Source organism: Phalacrocorax aristotelis, chromosome 1 (assembly GCF_949628215.1).
Source record: "Phalacrocorax aristotelis chromosome 1, bGulAri2.1, whole genome shotgun sequence".
In the NCBI taxonomy this organism is placed as follows: Eukaryota; Metazoa; Chordata; class Aves; order Suliformes; family Phalacrocoracidae; genus Phalacrocorax; species Phalacrocorax aristotelis.
In genome coordinates, this window is record NC_134276.1 from 69,802,053 (window position 1) to 69,822,333 (window position 20,281).

At 37.3% G+C, this 20,281-nt stretch overlaps 1 protein-coding gene across 1 annotated transcript in view; it reads left to right on the plus strand.

The window, feature by feature from the left end:
• TGFBRAP1 (transforming growth factor beta receptor associated protein 1) overlaps positions 1-20,281 on the plus strand; it is a 39,256-nt gene that overhangs the window by 12,824 nt on the left and 6,151 nt on the right. Inside the window, exons 4-10 of the mRNA XM_075092345.1 lie at positions 857-1,011; positions 6,822-6,904; positions 13,055-13,396; positions 14,726-14,783; positions 16,116-16,259; positions 17,304-17,450; positions 19,041-19,200. Of these exons, the coding sequence (XP_074948446.1) occupies positions 857-1,011; positions 6,822-6,904; positions 13,055-13,396; positions 14,726-14,783; positions 16,116-16,259; positions 17,304-17,450; positions 19,041-19,200 (1,089 nt within the window). The remainder of the gene's footprint in view (positions 1-856; positions 1,012-6,821; positions 6,905-13,054; positions 13,397-14,725; positions 14,784-16,115; positions 16,260-17,303; positions 17,451-19,040; positions 19,201-20,281) is intronic.

Here is a 20,281-nt window from a genome sequence, read left to right on the forward strand (position 1 = left end):
CAAATGTTTTCCTGATTAGATTCCTGCAGACTGTGATAGGAAAACTTTAGTCACCCAAAATTCCACACTTCTGACAAAATATATGCTCTTTATATGTGCTCTAATTGTAAAGTTAATTGTTGGGTAGGAGTCTGTGGGGTTAGAGCTTTTTTTTGTAACTTAATTATTTCTTTCAAAGCAGCAATGTTAATTTAATGCTATGAGTCAATAATTGTGAACTACAAGTCCATTGGCTATCCTGACAAGGCGCTAACATCTTAAAAATTGTTCCTTTGTATTCCTTTCTAAAATATTTGTGTAAGAGGCTTAAAAGAAGATATTTCATAAAGAACTGTTAAAAATACAAAAGTTTATTTTGATCTGTTTTTCAACTAAGAACTCTTAAGTGTGGAATACATTGCATTGCTATTTTTTTTTTTTCCAGAAGAGGCACAAGCTCTAGTACTATGAACTGTATGTTACTTGCTGCCTTTGAGGAACAGCTTACAGTTTTCTAATGTAAGCGTGTGAAAATATCTGGCAGCTAAAAAGTCCCTGTTCTCTGGAATCAGGGCAGTAGTTTCAGTGGTGGCCTTTATAGGTTAGCTCATTATGAGAGATTATAGCCAGTTTAATTTACTCAGAGTGGAACAAAATCTCCTGTAAATAAATTTACCATTATGTCTGTATTTCTGAGGTGCAATTTACAGGTAACTATACTGTCTAGTAAATATGGTAACAACAAAGATGAGTTTTGGAACTTTATCACTGTTTAGGTTCTTGTATCCTAAATAGTAAATATTAAAGCTTATTTCTGAAATGTGGGGTTCTTTTCTGTAGAGAATGTAAACTGAATATGTCTGTTTGCTCTGTCCAGGAAAGGTGATTGTTGCTACTAATAAGGGTGTGTATATCTTGGTGCCGCTGCCTTTGGAAAAACAGATTCAGGATCTTCTAGCTAGCCACAGAGTGGAAGAAGCCCTTGTTCTAGCAAAAGGAGCTCGAAGGAATATTCCAAAGGAGAAATTTCAGGTCTGTCCTTCCTTTTAATTTTCATGAAAATATAGATTTCACAGTGGGGCCATGTATACCAATGGTCAAGTGACTAGAGGGGGTGGGTGGGGGAGGAATTTACACTGAAGAGAAACCTAGTACCTTTTATGGTTTCAGCCTGACAAAATAGACATGCTGCTGGATTGGCTTGTGCTTGTAAAGGCTGTGACGTTAGCAGGTTGAATGCTGCTGCTCTGCTGGGGTTTTGGTGGTGTTTTTTTTCTTTTTAAGTGTGTAACTAAAAACCAGTAACAAAAAACTAGTGATAGAAAATCCACTGTGATTCTTCTGTAGTACTAGGTTCAGTTATTTTTCGTTATTGCTGTTCTAAAAAAGGATACTTTATTTAAAATCAGAATTTTTAGGTTTTACTTTTTCTATGGGAGATTCTCACCATATCCTTAAGCTCCACAGTAGTACCACTTCAAAGCAAAATGATGGGAAGTCTAAAGCAAATGCGTCCTAATTCCAAACTCATACAAAAAGTCCTCACACTGGTGTGTACCTGAATATTTAAGATTTTTGTGTGGCAAAGTATCTTAGTAACTCTCTGATTAGAGTGTTGATTAGAGATATGCACTCATTTCCTTCTACCTCTGGTTTACATTACAATACGTATTCTGCTGTATTTGTTCTTATTTGTCATTTAGAGACTGAAACTTGGAAAGTAGCATGAAACCTCTGCTCACCAAGTAGGTGAATAAATACTTGACTTGGCTTTGTTCTTTTTGTAAAAGCAAAATTTGGTCTGTAACCTGCAGAAAATCTGGTTTATTTTTTTACTACACTTTGGAGCATTTTGTTGCCATTAAGTTAATATCTGTTGTATTACCATTGGTTTGTTTAGGAAGATGGAAAGGGGTTTGGGGTTTTTTATTTGTTTTGTTTTGTTTTTTATTTCAAGTTTCTAATTCCTTGTCATTTAATTTTGCTGTTGAAAAGCAGTGATTAAATTTAATAAAATTTGTATCAGCTCTCATTTTGATCCTTAACTCCTCTGTTGAGTGAACAGCTGGGAGGCTGCTGGAAATAAAAACCTTAGGCAGAGAAGTGTGGCCATCCTTTTGCCTAAGGTGCAACTATATGGAAGCACTTGAAGCTGAAAAGTATTTAGGCAAATACAGAGTTCAGTTTCCAGAATGTTTTGCTTTGCATCTTCGCTTCCAACTTTTCCTTTGCAATCTGTTTGAAGAAGCAAGCTAAAATCCTGCTATGAGGACAGGATGCATGATCTATGCAAAGTCTTCTATGTATGATGCCTTCTAATTCTCCAATTATTTCTTTCTGGTTTATGTAGATGTAGTGTGGGAGATGTCTTTCTGTGCTTTGCCACAGGATGAACTACAGTACATTATCTAAAATATGTGATGCAGAATCTCATTCCTCCTAAGTTTTCTCGCATTTAGGATTTTTCTGTCTTTATCCTAAAGTTAATTCTGTTCACACATATCTTATGTGGACAAAGTCTGTCTTCCTGAAATTACTGTTTCCACGAATATTGTAAATTCTTTCAAACTTAACATGCTTTTAAGGATGTTCTGTTACTTTGAGTCAATACTACAGCTGAAAAATAGAAAACATATTACTTGCAAGCAAAATAGCCTGTTCTCATTCTGGGCTGTATTTGCAAACTGATACTAACCAGCTTAAACTGACAGTCTCCCACTGGCTTATATTAAAATGACTCAACTTGGCTTAGTCACTGAGACATTAGTCCAGTTTTTCAGAGCTTATCTGTAGCTGGAAATGTAACATGTTGAGCTTGCTTTCTCGTGTGCCTCTGATATATAATGCTGTCATTACAGGTTTGTGACAAGCACATCAGATTTTCTTTTACTGTAGAATATAAATAATATAAATCTGATGGAGTTCAACCAAATTACATGCCTTACATACGTCTTTTGTAACATTTCCGTGGCATACTTTAACTGATCACATAGTCACTCCTTTCTAATTCCTGTCTGAGCAATATCTTCAGATAATAGATATTAGATAGATATCTAATAGAAATCTATTATCTATCTTTTGATAAATATTTTGCAAGCTTTACTGGTTCCTGAGTAGCTGATAGTTCAAGGCCTTATTCTGCCATTTAAATTGAGCGGTGGGAAGGAATGCATAGGTTTGGCAGTAAGGCTCTTATTTATACATTTAGATTATTATTTATTATATTAGTATATTGTTTATTATATTAGTATATTATTTTATATTGTTTTAAATTATACATTTAAATTATAATTTATCTATAAACAAGAGTGATAGTAGTTGTCTGGTACATGTAGGATAGTGCCCCCTTTTCCACATGCTGCTTTAATTTCTGTAGGTTGCAATGGCTGTTGCCATCTTAGGTGTGACTTGAACTCAGTCATGTGTTGTAGGACAGTTCTTGACAATGGGGGCTTTTTTCCTACAGTTCAATACTGCATTGTCATTGCATGCGTACACAGGTGCATGCTCTCTCTCTTTATATCAGCAGTATTATATCAGCATAAATATATATATATATAAAAAGCTGGTAATGCAGAATGCTAGTGGGATTGAAATAGTAGAGTACTGTTCTCTCAGAATTATTTGTACAGCAAATATTTAGTTATCGGAAAGAAGCAGGTCATGCATTAGTATCTCTAATCTGTTACTTAACCTGTGGTCCCTGCAGACTGCAAACTTACCTCTGCCATATTAGATGAAAATTCCTTTGTCTTCGAGCATCAAGAATTACTGCTAGGTAAAAAAGGCTAAGCAAAAGTGTTGCAAGGAGATGGCTTCAACAGATGTCATTTTTTTGGTAGAAGAATACAAAGGCCTTTCTACCATGCTACCATGAAATGACTGAATACTACTTATTAATTTTTCAGGACAGCTGAAGTTTGCAGAAATCATGGTTGATGGTAGTGAAGACCTTGGTTAGATTGACACACATCTTGCATAGGTATCTTTCTTTTTTCTTTTTTTTTTCTTCTAATTTCTTTCTAGTTTCAAAAAACATGAACTGCACCCACACCTTACCAGAAGCCGACGGGACTTTTCTAGAAAAAATATTTTTGGCAATCTACTTGGTGATCATTTTAGAAAGGATTTTTCTAGCATTTGAGACAATTAAGGGTTCACTATAGCTATCGCTGCTTCACCAGTTGTCTTTCTGTTTTCTAATGCTTTTTCAGATACGAACTAATACAAACCTTATTTCCTGTTTTTTGTAGCTAGTTTTCAAATGTGAATTCGGCAACAATATATAATTTGCCCAAAGCAGTTCGAGTCCTATGGTGGTTCTTCAAAAATGATAGGGCAATAAACAGTGTTGTTGAATTTTGACTGAGTGTTAACTTAGTATCTTTTTAAAAGAAGCTTATTGCGGTATTCTGGCAAACGGGTCTGGCAGAACTCAGGATGTTTTTTGTGTCACAAACAAAAGTTAACTGTATGTGGTTGGCATATAGGTCTAGCCCATTTTTAAAAACCTGTGAGAAAGAGAATACTGAATTTTCCACAGGCAGTCTGGTCTGTTGCTTCTATAATCTTTACCACAAGACATCTTAATGTCTAGTGTTTATCTTGTTGGCTGAAAATCAACCTGGATATTCCCTATGTCATCACTGCATCTTTAGAAAGTTGGGAGAGCACCTGTCTGTAGACATTCTATAGCTTTTTTTGTTGCGTGGCTTATTTAAGAGACAAGTGAAGATATGTCAACATTTAAATGAAAGTGAATACCACTTAATCAGTTCAAATTTAAAACTGATTCCTTGGGCCTATACTTAGACTCTATCAACGAGCTCTTTTCAACTTCTAGTTGAAAAGATTGCTGTACAGACTAAGCTGTACAATTAAAGCAGTATTTTCAGTGTCTTAGATCAATTCAAACTTAATTCCAAGATCCTAATTCACTAAATATGTACATATTAATGGTCACACCATTGCAAAGATTGAAAACAGAATTTTTAAAAAAAAAAAAACATACCAAAAAACCAAGCTAACCTACTTTTGATAGTAGTTAGCAGGGTGAGAAATAATTGTACTTCAACCCTCTCTGGAAAGTCTGAGGCCAGATTTTGAAGTTTTCCTGGTGCTCCAAGATGCAGATAGTTGCAGATTGAAATCCTTTACCAACATCCTTAAGAATGTGCCCAGGCGGGTATTCATCAGTTCACAGATTACTCTTTATTCATTTAATAACACAGTTGTGAATACAAAATATTTTGGATATTTTGTGAATTACTCACCTGAGGTAGCTTTACTTTATTACTGTAATTACATACCATTTTAGCTTTATTTAACTGTATTTTGAATTTTAGTACACTTGGATGTAAAGCATATTAACCATAATTAGTATAAACATGTCATGAGGTATTGTTTGTTTATTTTGGTATTGTTATGTCTATCTGAAAAGGTGTGCCAGGTAGCCTTTCCCTCTGTTTCCCCTTCTCTCCCCACACTGGGGAGGTAAGAAAAGTCCCGCAACCTTACAAATGAATAGCTTTTAATGGCTTGCTAATGATTAAGTATTTCCTTAAGACTTAAGATAGTCCATTAGTAAAGCATACACAGACTAAATGGACATAAGCCAAGCTTTTCTCTTGGTAAATCCACAATCTTTAATCAAGGTGAAAAATCACCAATTAGAATATCAGTCTACCCTGCTTGAGGCCTGACACTCTTTAGCAGTTCCTGCCTAGAATACATTGCTAATGTATTGCAGTTTCTGTAGGTATTTTCATTGAAAATGGGAGTCCGTTATTAATAACAGCATTCATGTATTCTGTTAAACATTAGAAGGCTGTATATTCGTGAGAAATTTCAAGGGAAAAACTGAGGCCATGTGGATGTCGCTAGCTGTATTTGCAAAATACCAGTCTTGTCGCAAACGGTGGATGCTTTGCAGAGCACAGTTTAGGTTCCTTGCTTTTAGTAATTCACTTTTGCTGTGGGAAATATTCTGAGCATGAAGGTTTCATTTAATCTCTTGGTAACTGATTGATCCTTCAGGTTACATAAACACTTAGCATTTAAAGTAGTTTTGTGTTCTTTTTCTAGTGAATTTCTTGTAAATTTTTCTCTGTCTAGGCATGACTTAACAGTAAAACTTCGTAACACATAGGTTTTCCTATGGTTTACTTGTACTCTTCTTTTTAACCATATTTTTATGTACATTGCATAATGTACTGCGTATTGGATAAGTTGAACTAGTTTGGAAGTATTTTTATTTTTAAAAAATAATTTAAATATTTTAAAAACCACACAAAAAGAAAAAAACCAGGATGGCAGGAAGTCTGAAATGTGGTCATCAGCAAGGTTGCTGTAGAAGTGAGGTGAAATGGGGCGGGAGTTGGCTGCGTGTCGTCAAGTGGGATCACCCTTGAGTTTAAGTCTTCCTTTTTTTGTGCCTGCTGAATGACGGGGAACTTCAGAAATGACCATTGGCTTTTATGTTTGCAAATACCAGGAGCAAAAACTTGAGGCAACTCAGACTGATGTCAGATAAGTCATTATTTGAATAAGAAAACTTAAACTTTCTATTTGTTGACTTTGCTTTTAGTAAGTACTCATGACCAGTGTTGTGTTCACATGCTTTTGTGTAAGAAACTGAGTCTGGGCAGCAGATTCAGTATATTCAGGTACATACAATTTAGAATTTAGAGGATCAGGGCTTTATTTTGCGTGTAACTTGAGAGGTCTGGTTGAAGATCATGTGTTCACTGTTTTGGGCAGGTAGTTGTTGCAGCAGTGACTAGCACTATGTAAATAACTCCTTACAAATATAATAAACCTCTTTCCCCCCTTCTCTTTCATAGGTAATGTACAAACGAATCCTGCAGCAAGCAGGTTTTATACAGTTTGCACAGCTTCAGTTCCTTGAAGCAAAAGAACTCTTCAGGTAATTGTGTGACAAGAAACTTATTAATTTATCTTCTTTAAATAAGGAGTTAGTGTTCTTGGTTTTAAAAACTTAGTTGCTTGAATGTTTTTTGATGCAGATGTGAGTTCACTGTGATAAAATGGGGTTTTGGGGGTAAAAGCAGAGTAATGTTGAAACAACTTTATAACTGAAGAGGTAACGCAATTGGGTTTTTTTGGTATTCTAACATGCAGTAGCATTAAGGCTATAATCCTGTAATCTGAGGATTGTATGTGTATGAGATTTTTTACTTTATGTCCATGAAGGTCAAGGCTTTGTTATTGAGCCTGTGCTGTGGTGTTCATACATTGCCTGGTTCTCTCGTTGTTGTTGTTGTTGTTGTTGTTTGGGGGGGGCTTCTTTGGGTTTTTTAAGAAAAATCTTTTTAAAACATTACAATTTATAAATTAGCCACAACTTAAATATTACTGACAAAATTGCACTAATTTTTTGAGGATGCTGATACTGAATTTAACACTTGGTCTGTTAGGCCTTTTCCAGAAGACTGATTATTTATTCTTGAAGTCTGTACTAACCTTCCCGATTCAGCTGTTTCAGCAGCCACTTGTTTACAAATTGACCTCGGTACTCCAAAAATGCTGCTCATTATCTGTATTTTACCTGACAATTTCATTTCTGCTAGCCATGCCTCATTCTGTGCTGCGACACTGTCCAGAGTTAGTGTAATCCATGCTGACCACATGAAATAATTCTCGTTATCTGCTGTAATTTACTTTAAATGAGTTTAGAGTCTGTGGAATAGGATTAAGGGTAGACAATTTGCTGTATATTTTAAGTGTGCACAGTATAGGAAAAAAGTTGTCCTTGGGTTTATGGAAGCCTATCAAGCAAAGTAAAGCTTTGGGGTGTTACTACTGATGTGGGGCTTCACCGTTTTGCCTCCTGCTTACCAGGATAATGGGAAACACTGGGCTTGAACAGGCAGTGTACACTGAGAGAAGATTAGGTAATGACAGGAAAGGCCTGAACGGCATTAGTGGCAATTTGATTTGGCCACAACCACTTTCTGTATCACCTTGTAATTCTTGACATTAGTAAGCAACTTGCAATCTTCCTCCTCTCTGTAATCTTCCTTCCAAACACTAGACTGGATCGCTGCTGTGTTGTGCATCTGAAGAAGTAGTACAAGTTGTACATGGTTAGGAATCCTTTACAACATTCTGACAAAGCCCTTCCATGTGGCTTTCCAATGGCCTTTTTTTCAGTTTTTTTCAGTGTGACCAGCTTTGGTAAAATAACTTGTTGAGGTACTGCTACGAAGTGTCTTCGTTGTCTAGATGTGGTTAGGTGGCCAGGCTTGTACAGCTCTGCAGCTATCTTGACTATGGCTGACACTTCAACTTCTTTTCTATCCCTTTATGGTACCCTGCCTGGCAATATTTCCCTGTGGGGTCTAATCTGAGGGGCCCACCTTGCTGGTAGTGGCCCGAGGATCTTTTAAAAGCAGTGAAAAGGGGGAAATGTATCCTGCGGGGAGCCCCAGCACCTTACAGAAGGAGCCAAGATAAGTTATGCAGCCTCCATCTAACTAGCAGTCTGACAAAGGAGTTTTAATGGGCAGGAGCATGGGCGCTCCTCTATAGAAAGAAACATGCCTCATGAGAAAATGTGCTGTCCAGGCATGAATTTTGGAGTTGAGTCGGCATCCCAGAGAGCTCCCTTCCTCTAAAAGCTGCAACTCCAAAGCAGAACAACTGTTCACAAATAGCTGAAGTCTGCTGGGGGGAGAAAGCAAAGATAAGTTTTCCGTGCTTTTCTTGTGGCCATCCATACATAAGTGATTCAGAATATTTTGCTGACTCTGAAAACCTCCTTATGGAATCCAGGTTCCCTGATTTTCAGACCTGGTGAACACACCCAGTTTGAGTAATACCTGGTTATGCCCTGATATACACTCAAAAAATCTTGTTAGTTTTAGAGTTACTGATGGTCAGAGGCAAAAATGTGAAAGATAACGGCAGTCTAAGCACACGCTTCCTCCCATCCTCATCTGTGGCTCTGCAGGTGTTTCAAGCTAGTGTTAGACAGAAATAACTTCAGTCTTAAAATGCCAAAGGGAGCTTGGTACCTGTCTGAGAAAAGATGGATTTAGCAGTGAAACAGAGTGGCAGCAGTAATTCCAAGAACTTGGTGTGACATGGGCCTACTTCTGGCCAAATATGAAGTGAGATTGTCTCACTCCTCAGAAAATATCTGTCAGTTACAAGCTAGCAGGAGAAATTACTATATTGGACTAAAGGTCTCGTTTTCTTGCATCAATAATCCTTCTTGGATAACCTTGTCAAGATACAGTTAGATCTTATGCTTAACTTCATAGTTCTTAAATACTGAAACTTTTAAGAGGAATACTTTCCTGCAAAGTTCCTTTTTGGTTATGCCAATACTTCTGAATAATGAAAAAGGTTGACAAAAAGGAAGGAAGTGGTAGCTTTATTGAAACTCAAGTAGTTCAACCAAGGGAGGAGAAATCTCTTCAGCTGCACCCACTAATCTTAAACTGAGTGAGCTGTCGTAGTAGGGCTTCTTTGGTCTGACAAATTCCGTTACAGGCAATAACGGAATTGTGTTTGTGTTATGTAGTTGTGATATATATGTTGTATTTTTGCTATTTGATATTGCTGTCATTGGAGGCTCACACACAGTTACAGCAAACAGCGATGCTTAGCAGGCCATTTGCTGAATTCCAGATGTCTTGCAGAGATGTTGGTAGCTGTCGTGAAACCATTTATCTCCAGTGTGGTTGGTTATGCTCTTTCACTGGTTAGATGTTGCTTACGATCTGACATGCCAGATACTGGAACTTTTCTAAACTTTGTTGCTCTTTTTTCACAAATTAAAATGTTAACTCTTTACACGGTGTTGTCTCACCTGGGAAAGGCTATAGAGAGACTTATAGCTAAAGTCTCTGCTACACTGAAAAGGTTAAAAAATTGCTGGTACTTACACCTGGAGACATAAGCAGGACTCGGTGTGAGATTTGCTTCTTAAATGTGATTCAAGAATATAAGCTTCTATTACAGCCAGTGGGATCTAGGCAAAATAGCTAAATCATGCAGGCTTCTTTGACATCTCTAATATCTGTAAATTTAAGGGTCTGAATTTAGACCTACGTTTCCTGAAAACTTGTAGATTCCGCCTGTTGCATTGTTCGTATATATGAAGCGCCCTAAAAGACCTAATGCAGAATTACTTGAAGGGAAGTTGCCTCTTAACATTGACAGCTTGACTTGTCTTAAGAGCCTGTTTTCTACTCTGTGATAAGTTGCTAGCTATATTTTGCTAAACCTGAGATGCTAGATGCTGAAGACTCAGATGTGGTTTTGAAGAGACATGAGGCCCTTTGTAGCTGCTCCTAAATTGTTTCTTCCAAATGTGGTGGAAAGAGCCACAAGACATCCACAGATCCCAGAAGCCTTAAGCCTTAAGATCAATGTTAACCATTCACACAGGTGGGGTCATTGCTTAGTATTTGGTATTTTTCTGAAGAAGTTTGTTCTGGATGATACTGTGCTTTTAAGGAGGCTGCTTGATTGCTAATTACCATCCCCATGCTGAGGGGAGAGCAACACTGTACAACGTGAGTTTGAGTCAGACCTGCTGAGAGAACCACTGGTGATTCACAGCCCAGGGTTTGGGCTAGCCTGAGTTGGAAGCTGGTTTTGATTCTGCTTTTGGAAAAGGACGGTCATTAAGGCCAGAGTCCATGAAATTCAGAGGTGAAGTAGCTGACTACTCATCTAGGAGAAATTGGATGGTAAGATGAAAGGATGCAGAACCTACTGTAGAAGGTGGAAAATGTTTTAAAACTTACTAAAAGTGGCATGTTAAATACAGCATTTTTAGCTTCATCATCTATCTGCATAGTCGTAGTCTCCATCTCAGCCGTAAGCCATCTCCAAATACTTGACTGCATAGCCAGCAAGGGAATTTCTGCATTGAATTTGTGTGGATTTATCAAGACTCCTTGCTTCTGCACTAATTTTGAGTAACCTGTTGCTGTTATTCAAGTTATGGGTTAGCTTTTGTTCTAAAACAAATCAGTGAAGAACCTTGAAGGGGAAAAAAAAAAATCTTTAAATAGGGTTGATTTTCTAGTGTAATACATATCATGTAATATACTTTATCTGGTGGTACTCAGGTCTTAAACTTACACTAGTAGTTGGACTAGCCAAAGCTGCAGTTAGGTTACTGTAACAAGTTCACACTGAAAGCCCAAATGTTCTGGGTCACTCCGCTGACAGAACTTGCTACTTCTTGGTTATTCTGCCTCTTAAAAAGAAGTCCTCATCTACTTGTGAGTTCCATCATGATGTAGAACTAAGAATTTCGAAACCAAATATCAAGTCTGAAGAGGGATTAAAAGAAAATTTCAACTGCAGAAGTCTGCAAAGTAGACATGGGCACTTTACTCTTGTTTACAGGCTGGCCTTTCTGGTGTAGAGGTGGGTTTTTTAGGCAGTAGGAGCTGTCTATGAATCAGAAGAACTTGTTATTCAAACTTCTCAGAGGAAGGCTTCCAGTGTTCAGATTTTTCTCTGTTGTGGTCCTCTGTTGTTCACACTGCTGTTCCTGTGCTTTGCGGTCTCTAGGTTCTGGAACGGGATACTTGCCTCTCTTAAATTTGCTGTTGCTGCTGTCTCCCAGAATTTTACTTGTCTGGTATAGCTTTTTTGTAGCCGAGGGACAGTATGTACTTTTTAAAAAAGTTCTAAATAGGTGTTGACGTGGTGATGCTTCCTACTAATTCATATTTCCTGGATGGGTTTGGAACTGTGTCTCTGGCAAGAAGAGAACAACTCGGGGCATGCACCACTGCTTTAGTTACTTTACAGTAGTAGGGAAAGGATGAGCCTGCTTGTGAGGATGTTTCACACTTTATTGCCTGCAGAAATCTCGTTCATCTTCTTCCATGGTTATAACTTGGTTCTTTTTGGAATTCCTTCCAATCAAGGTTGTGAAGGGAAAGTCTTTTTGAGGTTGCTGATAGATAAGAAATATATTTTTTAAAAAGTTTTATTTGCAACAAAATAGTAACTAACCAGGGTTTCTTCTAGAGAACTGTCAGTTCATTTTGATTTTTTTTTTCCCAGCAACAGTATCTCCTAATTTCAGGAATACTCATCTTTAAAGATTAATTCTGAATGACTTTGACAGTGAAATAAAATATAAATTCTGCTTTCTTGCTATTCTTCTAAAGCAAGACCTAGGAGGAGGAGTCCTTCTAGCTGTGAAAATTGGGGAGTAGTTTGCCATGTGTGAAAAAACTTCTCATTTTATTCTTCTGTCACAACACACATTCTTCAAATACTTGAGGAATTTCTTCAATATAGGCTGAAAGCAAAATCTTTTGTGTAGCATATCCATATTACAACTTGCTCATGGATAAAGTATAGATTCCCTTCACATGTGAAGTGGACAAGTTACTCCGTAGGATCTGACATAGATGGACACCCAAGACCTGTACTATAGACTGCTACTTACTGGTTAGACAGATGCATAAGCAGTGTTGCGGGTTCGTTTTCAGAACCTCCTTAAGAAGTGAGCCAAAGGAGGAATCTGGTGCACTTCAGGGTCAGGGAGAACGCCTTCATCATCCAAACGTGTTCTGAAAGCTTTAGTTTTTTACAGGAAGTTGCTGTTTCTACAGAATTGCACTTGCACAGGCTTTGTGGCTTGCCGGGAAGGGTTCGCTGTCTCCGTTTTTTTTTTGCCTCCACCAGAACATTAGCTCCCGTAATGTATGGAGGAAGACTAGGACAGTTTAGGAACTGCACTAAGGCTGTTCAGCTGCTTCTCGTATGTGCCACAGAACAGCTGTGGGATGTCAAAAGCAAAAAGCTGGCCAGTCCCCGAATTCTCAGAATTTTTAATTTCTAGAGGAGGAAAAAGATTGATAAACAAGTTTGGATAGAAATAGAAAAGAACTCCAAATTTGTTCTGAATAGCTTTTCTCCAGCATAGAAGGCAATTACTTTCAGAAACTGACAACCTGTTAGTGTCGTGACTCTAAGCATATGTGCACACACATTCCCAGTATGTTATTTTTTTTGTGCCTATGTATACTTTTTCTTTCTTTTTGCTTCATCTAGTTTGACACTGTAATTGCAGAAGCGGCCAGCTTGATGTCCGGGAGCTGATCTCTCTCTACCCCTTCCTGTTGCCTACTTCCTCTTCATTTATACGGTCTCATCCCCCTCTGCATGAGTACGCGGACCTAAACCAGCTGACCCAAGGGGACCAGGAGAAGATGACAAAATGCAAACGATTCCTCATGAGTTACTTGAATGAAGTCCGCAGCACTGAGGTTGCAAATGGCTACAAGGAAGATATCGACACAGCTTTACTCAAGCTGTATGCAGAGGCAAATCATGAAAGCCTGCTGGATCTGCTGGTTTCGGAGAACTTTTGTCTTTTAACAGATAGTGCTGCCTGGCTGGAAAAACACAAAAAGTGAGTGGATTTTTTGAGTATTGCACCTTTGAGACCAGAGGGAAAACTGTCTTAAATGCCATTGGCTTATAGAGCAACATGTTCAAATGCTTGTAGTTTCTGTGCTCTCAGGTCCAAAAGACAACTTGGCCTGACTTGTCAGCATTTAAAAATGTTGGTGAAATTTTATTAATTGACAGTCTGAGGTAAAGGAAGTGCATTCTGTCTTATGCTGGTAAATACGGAGTTCTCCCTGAAAGATTCTGTCCCCAACACAAAAATAAAGGATCGGTACAAATCTGGAGAGGAGGAAAAAAATTTACTTGTTTTGCCCTTGTGACAATGTGAGAGTTGAATGGATGCAATAGTGATACTCGGACAGGATGAAAAGGTACCTTAAAGCATGCAGTACCTTAGGTAAAAGCTATTAGTCAGCTAGTGGCTTTAAAATTGTAGTTGCTTATTCAGGGAAAGAGATCTTATTTTCTGTGCTCTCACTGTTTCACCAAAAGGAGGTTGCTTAAGATGACTATAGATGACTTTAAATTGGAAATGCCAGCAGGTGGAGAACTGACTGTCATTAAGCAGAAAACACTAGATAGTAAATGTGTAAAATACAAACTCCAGTTGTACGTAGTGTCTCTGTCTTGGTTTAATTTCTTTAAACCGAGTGGTGCAGTAGTAGCAGCTACAGTGGTGAGGAGGAGTCTTTAATTGTGGTTAGATTTAGCGTAGTTTCATTTATTTCAGGTGTTTTGTTAAATCCTCTTCGTAAGTATGGTTTGCATGGCAAACTTTTGCAAATGTCAATGGTAGAACATAGTCCATGAGAACAGCCGTTACAGAACTGTAGCTGTATTTTTATTACAGCACACATGCAAAAAAACCTTCTGTACAAAGCTCTTCCTTGCCTGACTTGATTTCATGCTGCAGTAAAGAAAAAAAACTGTTTCTGATAGGAAAACAGAGTTTTAAGTAAAAGCATAATAAAAAATTTTATTTAATGACAACCGATTAATTATTGGAGGAATATTTATTACTTGGAGCTGTGTGTTAAGTCTATATATAAACTTCAAAGAACAGCATGGGAATCATCTCTAGTTTGACACATACTTTAAGTTGGAGCTAGTAACTAGAAACTGCTGTAGAGACAGGAGAGACAGACACATTTCTAGGACAGAACTTCCCTCCTTTGGTTCTGAAAAAGGGCCTACAGATACTTGTTCGAGTGTAGACATGGCTGTGTACATGTCACTAAGAAATTATTTGTTATATTCTGTGCTAATCAAACCATAATGAAATAGGTATGAAAGTCTAGGGATTTTAATATTTTCTCTCTTTCCTGTACAGGTATTTTGCCCTTGGTCTCTTGTATCACTACAATGGTCAGGACGCTGCAGCGCTTCAGGTTAGAATAAAGCTTTTACTGTCATCTGTAAACCATTGCAAAATACCAGTTTACCTCTAAGATAAACCCTGAGGTGCTAATTTCTCTGTTTGAAAAGTAGTGATGTCTGTGTATATATATATATATGAGAAACTTATGCCAAGACTTCCTTGAATAAATTCATATGCTAGATGTGAAAAACCTGAAAAGCTTACTGAAGATGACAGCTCTTTAGTTGCATGTATGCTATTTTTTAAGCAAAAACGTACTCTTAAAAGATGGATAGAAGCACTAAAATAATCAAGAGATACTTAAAAAGGTGTTTAAGAGACTTCAGGAACATATCTTGTGCTGTTTAGCCTGTATACACACAGCAGAGCAGCATTGTATTCTCGTGGCAAGCACTGACAGCAACTGAGAGTTTATTTCCTTATCTGATGACAGGCAGTGAACACACTCTGCAAGATCTGTGGGTTTCAGCTGGGTTAATAATCCCTTCGGGGACCCCCTTTCTGATGTCCCTACAACTAGCAGTGGTCTGTAAACTAAATAATTTTGTTATTCCTGTCTGCAAAACTTCATCTAAAAAAATTAATATGTTCTTGATCAATAAATAGCATTTATGTCTCAGACCATATCCGATACCTCAAGTAGTTTGCCTTACTGTGTGGCTTTTTGAGTATGTTAACCACAGTAACACTGTCAAATGCATTCAGGTTAGTTGTGTCATTAGTAATTTCCTGAGCAGAAAACCAGTAAGGACAAAAAAAACAGTATGTACCTTCGTCATGTGCAAGATATTTTTCTTTATGTTTCAAGGAGCAAGGTGTCTTGTTAAACTGGTCTGCTAGGTGTGGTAGCTTTTAATTCCAACTATAATGTATATAAAAATAATCTCACACGGTACTTAAAGTTCTTCAGTCAAAATGAACGAGCAGCAAAAAATCTGGTTTTCTTCTTAATTGGTTGTATCATTTGCTTTTAACCTTACACACACAGAACACGTGCGAAGTATACCATGCATTGGAGAAAAGGACTTTTATCAAAAGCTTTCTTTGTGATTAGTGTACCTCCTCCTGAAGGGCTCAGCTAATCTCTCTCAGAATGAGAACCCACATGATATGGGAGTCTGAATTAGTTGAATATGGCAGGTGCAAGAAAAACCTGTGATGGAGAGGAGGCATAAATTTAGCAACTAGCGAGGTCCCTTGCAATTGGTATTCCTAGGAGCTCTTTCTAATTCCACAAGTACCAGTAGCTAATAATAAGTGTTTTAGTAGCTGGCATAAATTTTGAGTTGGAAGAGCTAGTACATGTTTTAAGCAGTCTAATCTGTGTGTGTTTTTGTTGCAGTTATGGGTGAAAATAGTTGATGGAGACATTCAAGATTCTACACGGTCAGATCTCTATGAATATATAGTAGACTTCCTTACATTCTGCTCAGACCAGGATCTAGTGTGGAAATACTCTGAATGGGTTTTACAAAAAAATGAAGAGGTTTGTGTTTGGTGTACTGTTCACAGAACATCAGAAATATGAAGTATTTCCCTGCAGTGGTGTTTGGGTGTTCATTAATGTTGTTCCATCTTGATAGCTAATTGGATCAATTTTTCAGAATATTTAATGCCAGTTAAATAGCAATCAATGGAAGAAAACTTCCAGATTTCACAATTCTAAGTCCCTCTGTTATCAAGTCCTGTGATAATTGCCTCTTTTTCTTCTGAAAACAAAGTTAAGTCATTCTGTGCAATGAAAGATGCAGCATGTCTTCTGGTTTTCTTCATATTAAGCAAGATAATTTTCAGATCTTTAACAAAAAAAGAATAATCACCTAATAGGTTAACTGCTGCTGCTGGGTTTTTTTAAAAGGATTCCAGGGACAGGTGATATCTGTGTGCACTAGGATGTGGAATAAATAGCCCACATTCAAGATAAAACCTCATTGCTACAAGAATTAACTTAATCCACCAAAATTAAAAAAAATTACTTTGTAACATCCATTAGTGGGGTATGCTGTTAAATGGGATGCTTGATGCTCTAGCAGACAGTCTGCACTGTTGGAACTTGTCACTGCCCAGTTTGCATTAATTTAAAGCTCAGTTATTACCTGCAGCGATAGATTTCTAAACTTTTGGTTTGGTCATCCCAGAAGTGTCTTGCTCTGTGTATATCATCACATTTGATAAGGCTGTAAATACTCGGGTCTCTAACTCAGGCTTTCTTGCTGCAAAGGCTGAAGCCTCTTGTTCTGCTGTGACACAGATCTGTGCTCTGCTACCACAAAAAAGTGTTGGTTGTGCACAGCACAAGGTTTATAGGCTGGACAATGTATAGGCTATGAATTGAAGTAGCAGAGATAGGAGTGAGATCACAGTAAACACCAAGTGCTATAATCTTGGTGGTGTTGAGCAGGGTTTGGTGTTGCTTATCTTCCTGAATAATGTACTAACTAATCTCACAGTGCTATTTAATAATTATTTAAAATAAAAAGGTAATAAAATGGTTGCCACTGAGTTCCTAAATGTGATTAACTCTTTCTAGGTTGGTGTACAGATTTTCACTAAAAGGCCTTTGGAAGAACAGGAGAAAAACAATATTAATCCAGATGATATCGTCAGTTGCCTTAACAAATACCCTAAAGCACGTATTAAATATATAGAACACCTAGTATTGGAAAGAAAAATAGAGGTGAGTTCTACAAGAATACTAAAAATAGGGATAGGATTCAGAATGCAGACTATGACGAAGAACAACTCTGAAAAGAGCCAAAGTATAGAAGAAATAAGCATAATTTGAAAGCTTTCGGATCTACTCAGAGTAGAGAAGGAGTGGTTTTTTTAAGATTAAAATAGAAGATGAGGAGTGGATATCTGCATTATTTTTAACTCTTCAACACTCGTGATGGCAAGATAGTTGCTTACTTCACCTCAGAGGTTTTGGGTTTTGTTTGGGTTTTTTTATTATATCTGATTATTGCATACTTTTCAGTTTCACCGATGAGGCCTAAACCTCCATCTGGTAAGATTATAGAAATGTTTGAGCAACTGCTAATCCTACTGCACTGTGGCAGCAATATACTAAAATTGCTAATTCAGTATTTTACAAGTAGGTATGTTTTGTTCTGTCCTTCTGGAGAGATTTGTGCAATGAATGACAGAATTAAACCATGCACCTCTTACTGTAGAATTCCAAACCACTCCAGATGTTGAATGTCCAAGAGGTGTGTTCACAGGTCATTAAGTGACAGTGTATTCTACCTTTAGGTTTTTAAGCACAAGGCAGAAGCAGCCAAACATCATGGTACTTGGATATGAGACGTTTTAAGCACAGAAGTTACTTTAGCCTGAAAATAAAGCAAGGAAATGAACATTGAAAGAATGCTGCAGAATTGTTGATTGGTTCACTAATTTACTTTCTTAAAATACACGTTAGATCAATGTTTTCCCTCTGTTGCTATTGCAAATATGTCAAGATTTGTGACACCTTGACGGATGAATGTACTAGTTTCTGACGTCATGAATATTTTCAAACAAACTTTTTGAGTTAAACATAATGCCTTGTAGAATATTTGTAACAAAAATAGTTTATAATTAAATTTACTCTACCTGCTAGTAAAGGCTGAGTTATAAATTAATTCGGTCTTAGAAAGTAATAGATTATTGTGAATGCTTTAGTGAGAATGTTTCAAACAGCCAAATCATCAACTATTTTTGATGAATATTGGGTAGTGGATAACACTCTGTGCCTTCAGAGTCCTTGTCTGCCTCTGGTGGCTTTCTCAAATTTTATTGCAGGAATAGAAAACGTCAAAGAATGTACCTGAATATGAGGAAGACTGAATTAGATCAAAATTACTCATTTTGTAAGGGAAACAAAAGGAGAAGGCACAGTGGAGATCATACTTGTACTCAAAGGAGAGAGATCTGGTTCACTGCATTGGCTTTCATTAGGTGAACTTTTGAAAGGAAATAATTTTGGCATAAGAAAATCTCTATAGAGAGCCTGTTTTATATAAGGAGAAGAGGGGTTTAGGAATCAGGTGTTTCATATCTACATTTTGGAAATATCTGTATTAAGGAAATAGATAATCCCATACTATAGGTACAGTGTATTTGGTGAAGCTGGTCTGAATAAATTGTCTATCTGCATGAACAAAAGACTTTCTGATCCATTTGAATTAAATAAATCAAAACACATGTCTGTGTAATTATGTAAATATTCATTACTGTTATTGTTGGGGCTGTCTTTGTAAACTGAGCTTGTTCTTTTCATCTGTAGAAAGAAAAGTACCATACTCATCTAGCTGTCCTGTACTTGGAGGCAATACTTCAGCTGAAGTCTGTGGCCACAGATAATTGTACAGAAAGAAATGAATTGCTGTTTAAGCTACGCAGCCTTCTTCAGAAATCTGATCTTTATAGAATTCACTTTATTTTGGGTAAGATGCACATGGTCTACTACAAATGCTGTATGTCAGTTCCAGCTTTGAGAAATCTGATTACCAAGGATTTGTTTGTTGTCCATAACCCACTCTCAACCTGGAGGCCAGGGTTCATGCTGAAAAAAATACAAGCACCTTTTTTAGTGAAAAGTGGATCATACGCCTTGCTGTTGGTATAAGGCAAGCAACAGTTGAGCTAAAGTTTTTCCTTGGCCAGTGCTTATGAGGGCTAATTTTTAATGTTTAGCTCACTGGAACAGTGGATAAAAGGGAAGTGACTTGTTATTGTACTGAAAGATGTGAAATGTTTTCTTGAAATACAATGGAAAAATCCGGTGGATGTGGAAATAAAAAATAGCTGAGTAGCAACTAAAATAATTTACCAGAGTTTGATACCCCCTCACCTTTCCAGTCAGCAAAACATTATATGACAGATAATGCACAAGTGTAACACAGTCATTGAAACCCTTGCTCTTTTTCATCTTTTAACTTTTAACCAAATTTTAAGGGCAAGAGTTACAAGATAGATTATTCTCTTGAAATCCATGTCCTCCAAAACACACGATTTCTTACATGACAATTCTTATCTTACGTGAAGATGAGATCAATGCATGCTAGTGTGTTCCTCCTTGATAACCAAAATATTTTGGGGAAAAAAACTTGTATTTCCGTACCTCTTACAGAGGGCTATGCTAAATCTTGATCACCTTTACAATAAGTAGAGGATTTTCTACTTTATCTTGAAATGCCAGATGAACTTGCCATTCCCCGGCCTGTCACTGACACTTTAAACCGTCAGACTGAATTAAGGGTTTGTAGTGCCCTTTTCTTAAAGAGAAGTACCATTTGATCTTTATTGTCTTCTGTGGACTTCAAACTGTTCTGTAATTTTCTATAATGTTGAGAGAAGCAGAGATTAAAAACTTCGTGGCTTCACCTTACAGTTTATCGTACATGGTAGCAGTGTGCACAGAAGTGCGCAAGACTGACATGCTAGAATTTAAAAGGTGTCAGTGACGCTGGTTTTATCATTTGTTATTTAGTAATTTCTTTTTTCCATATTTTGTGGCACTCTCTT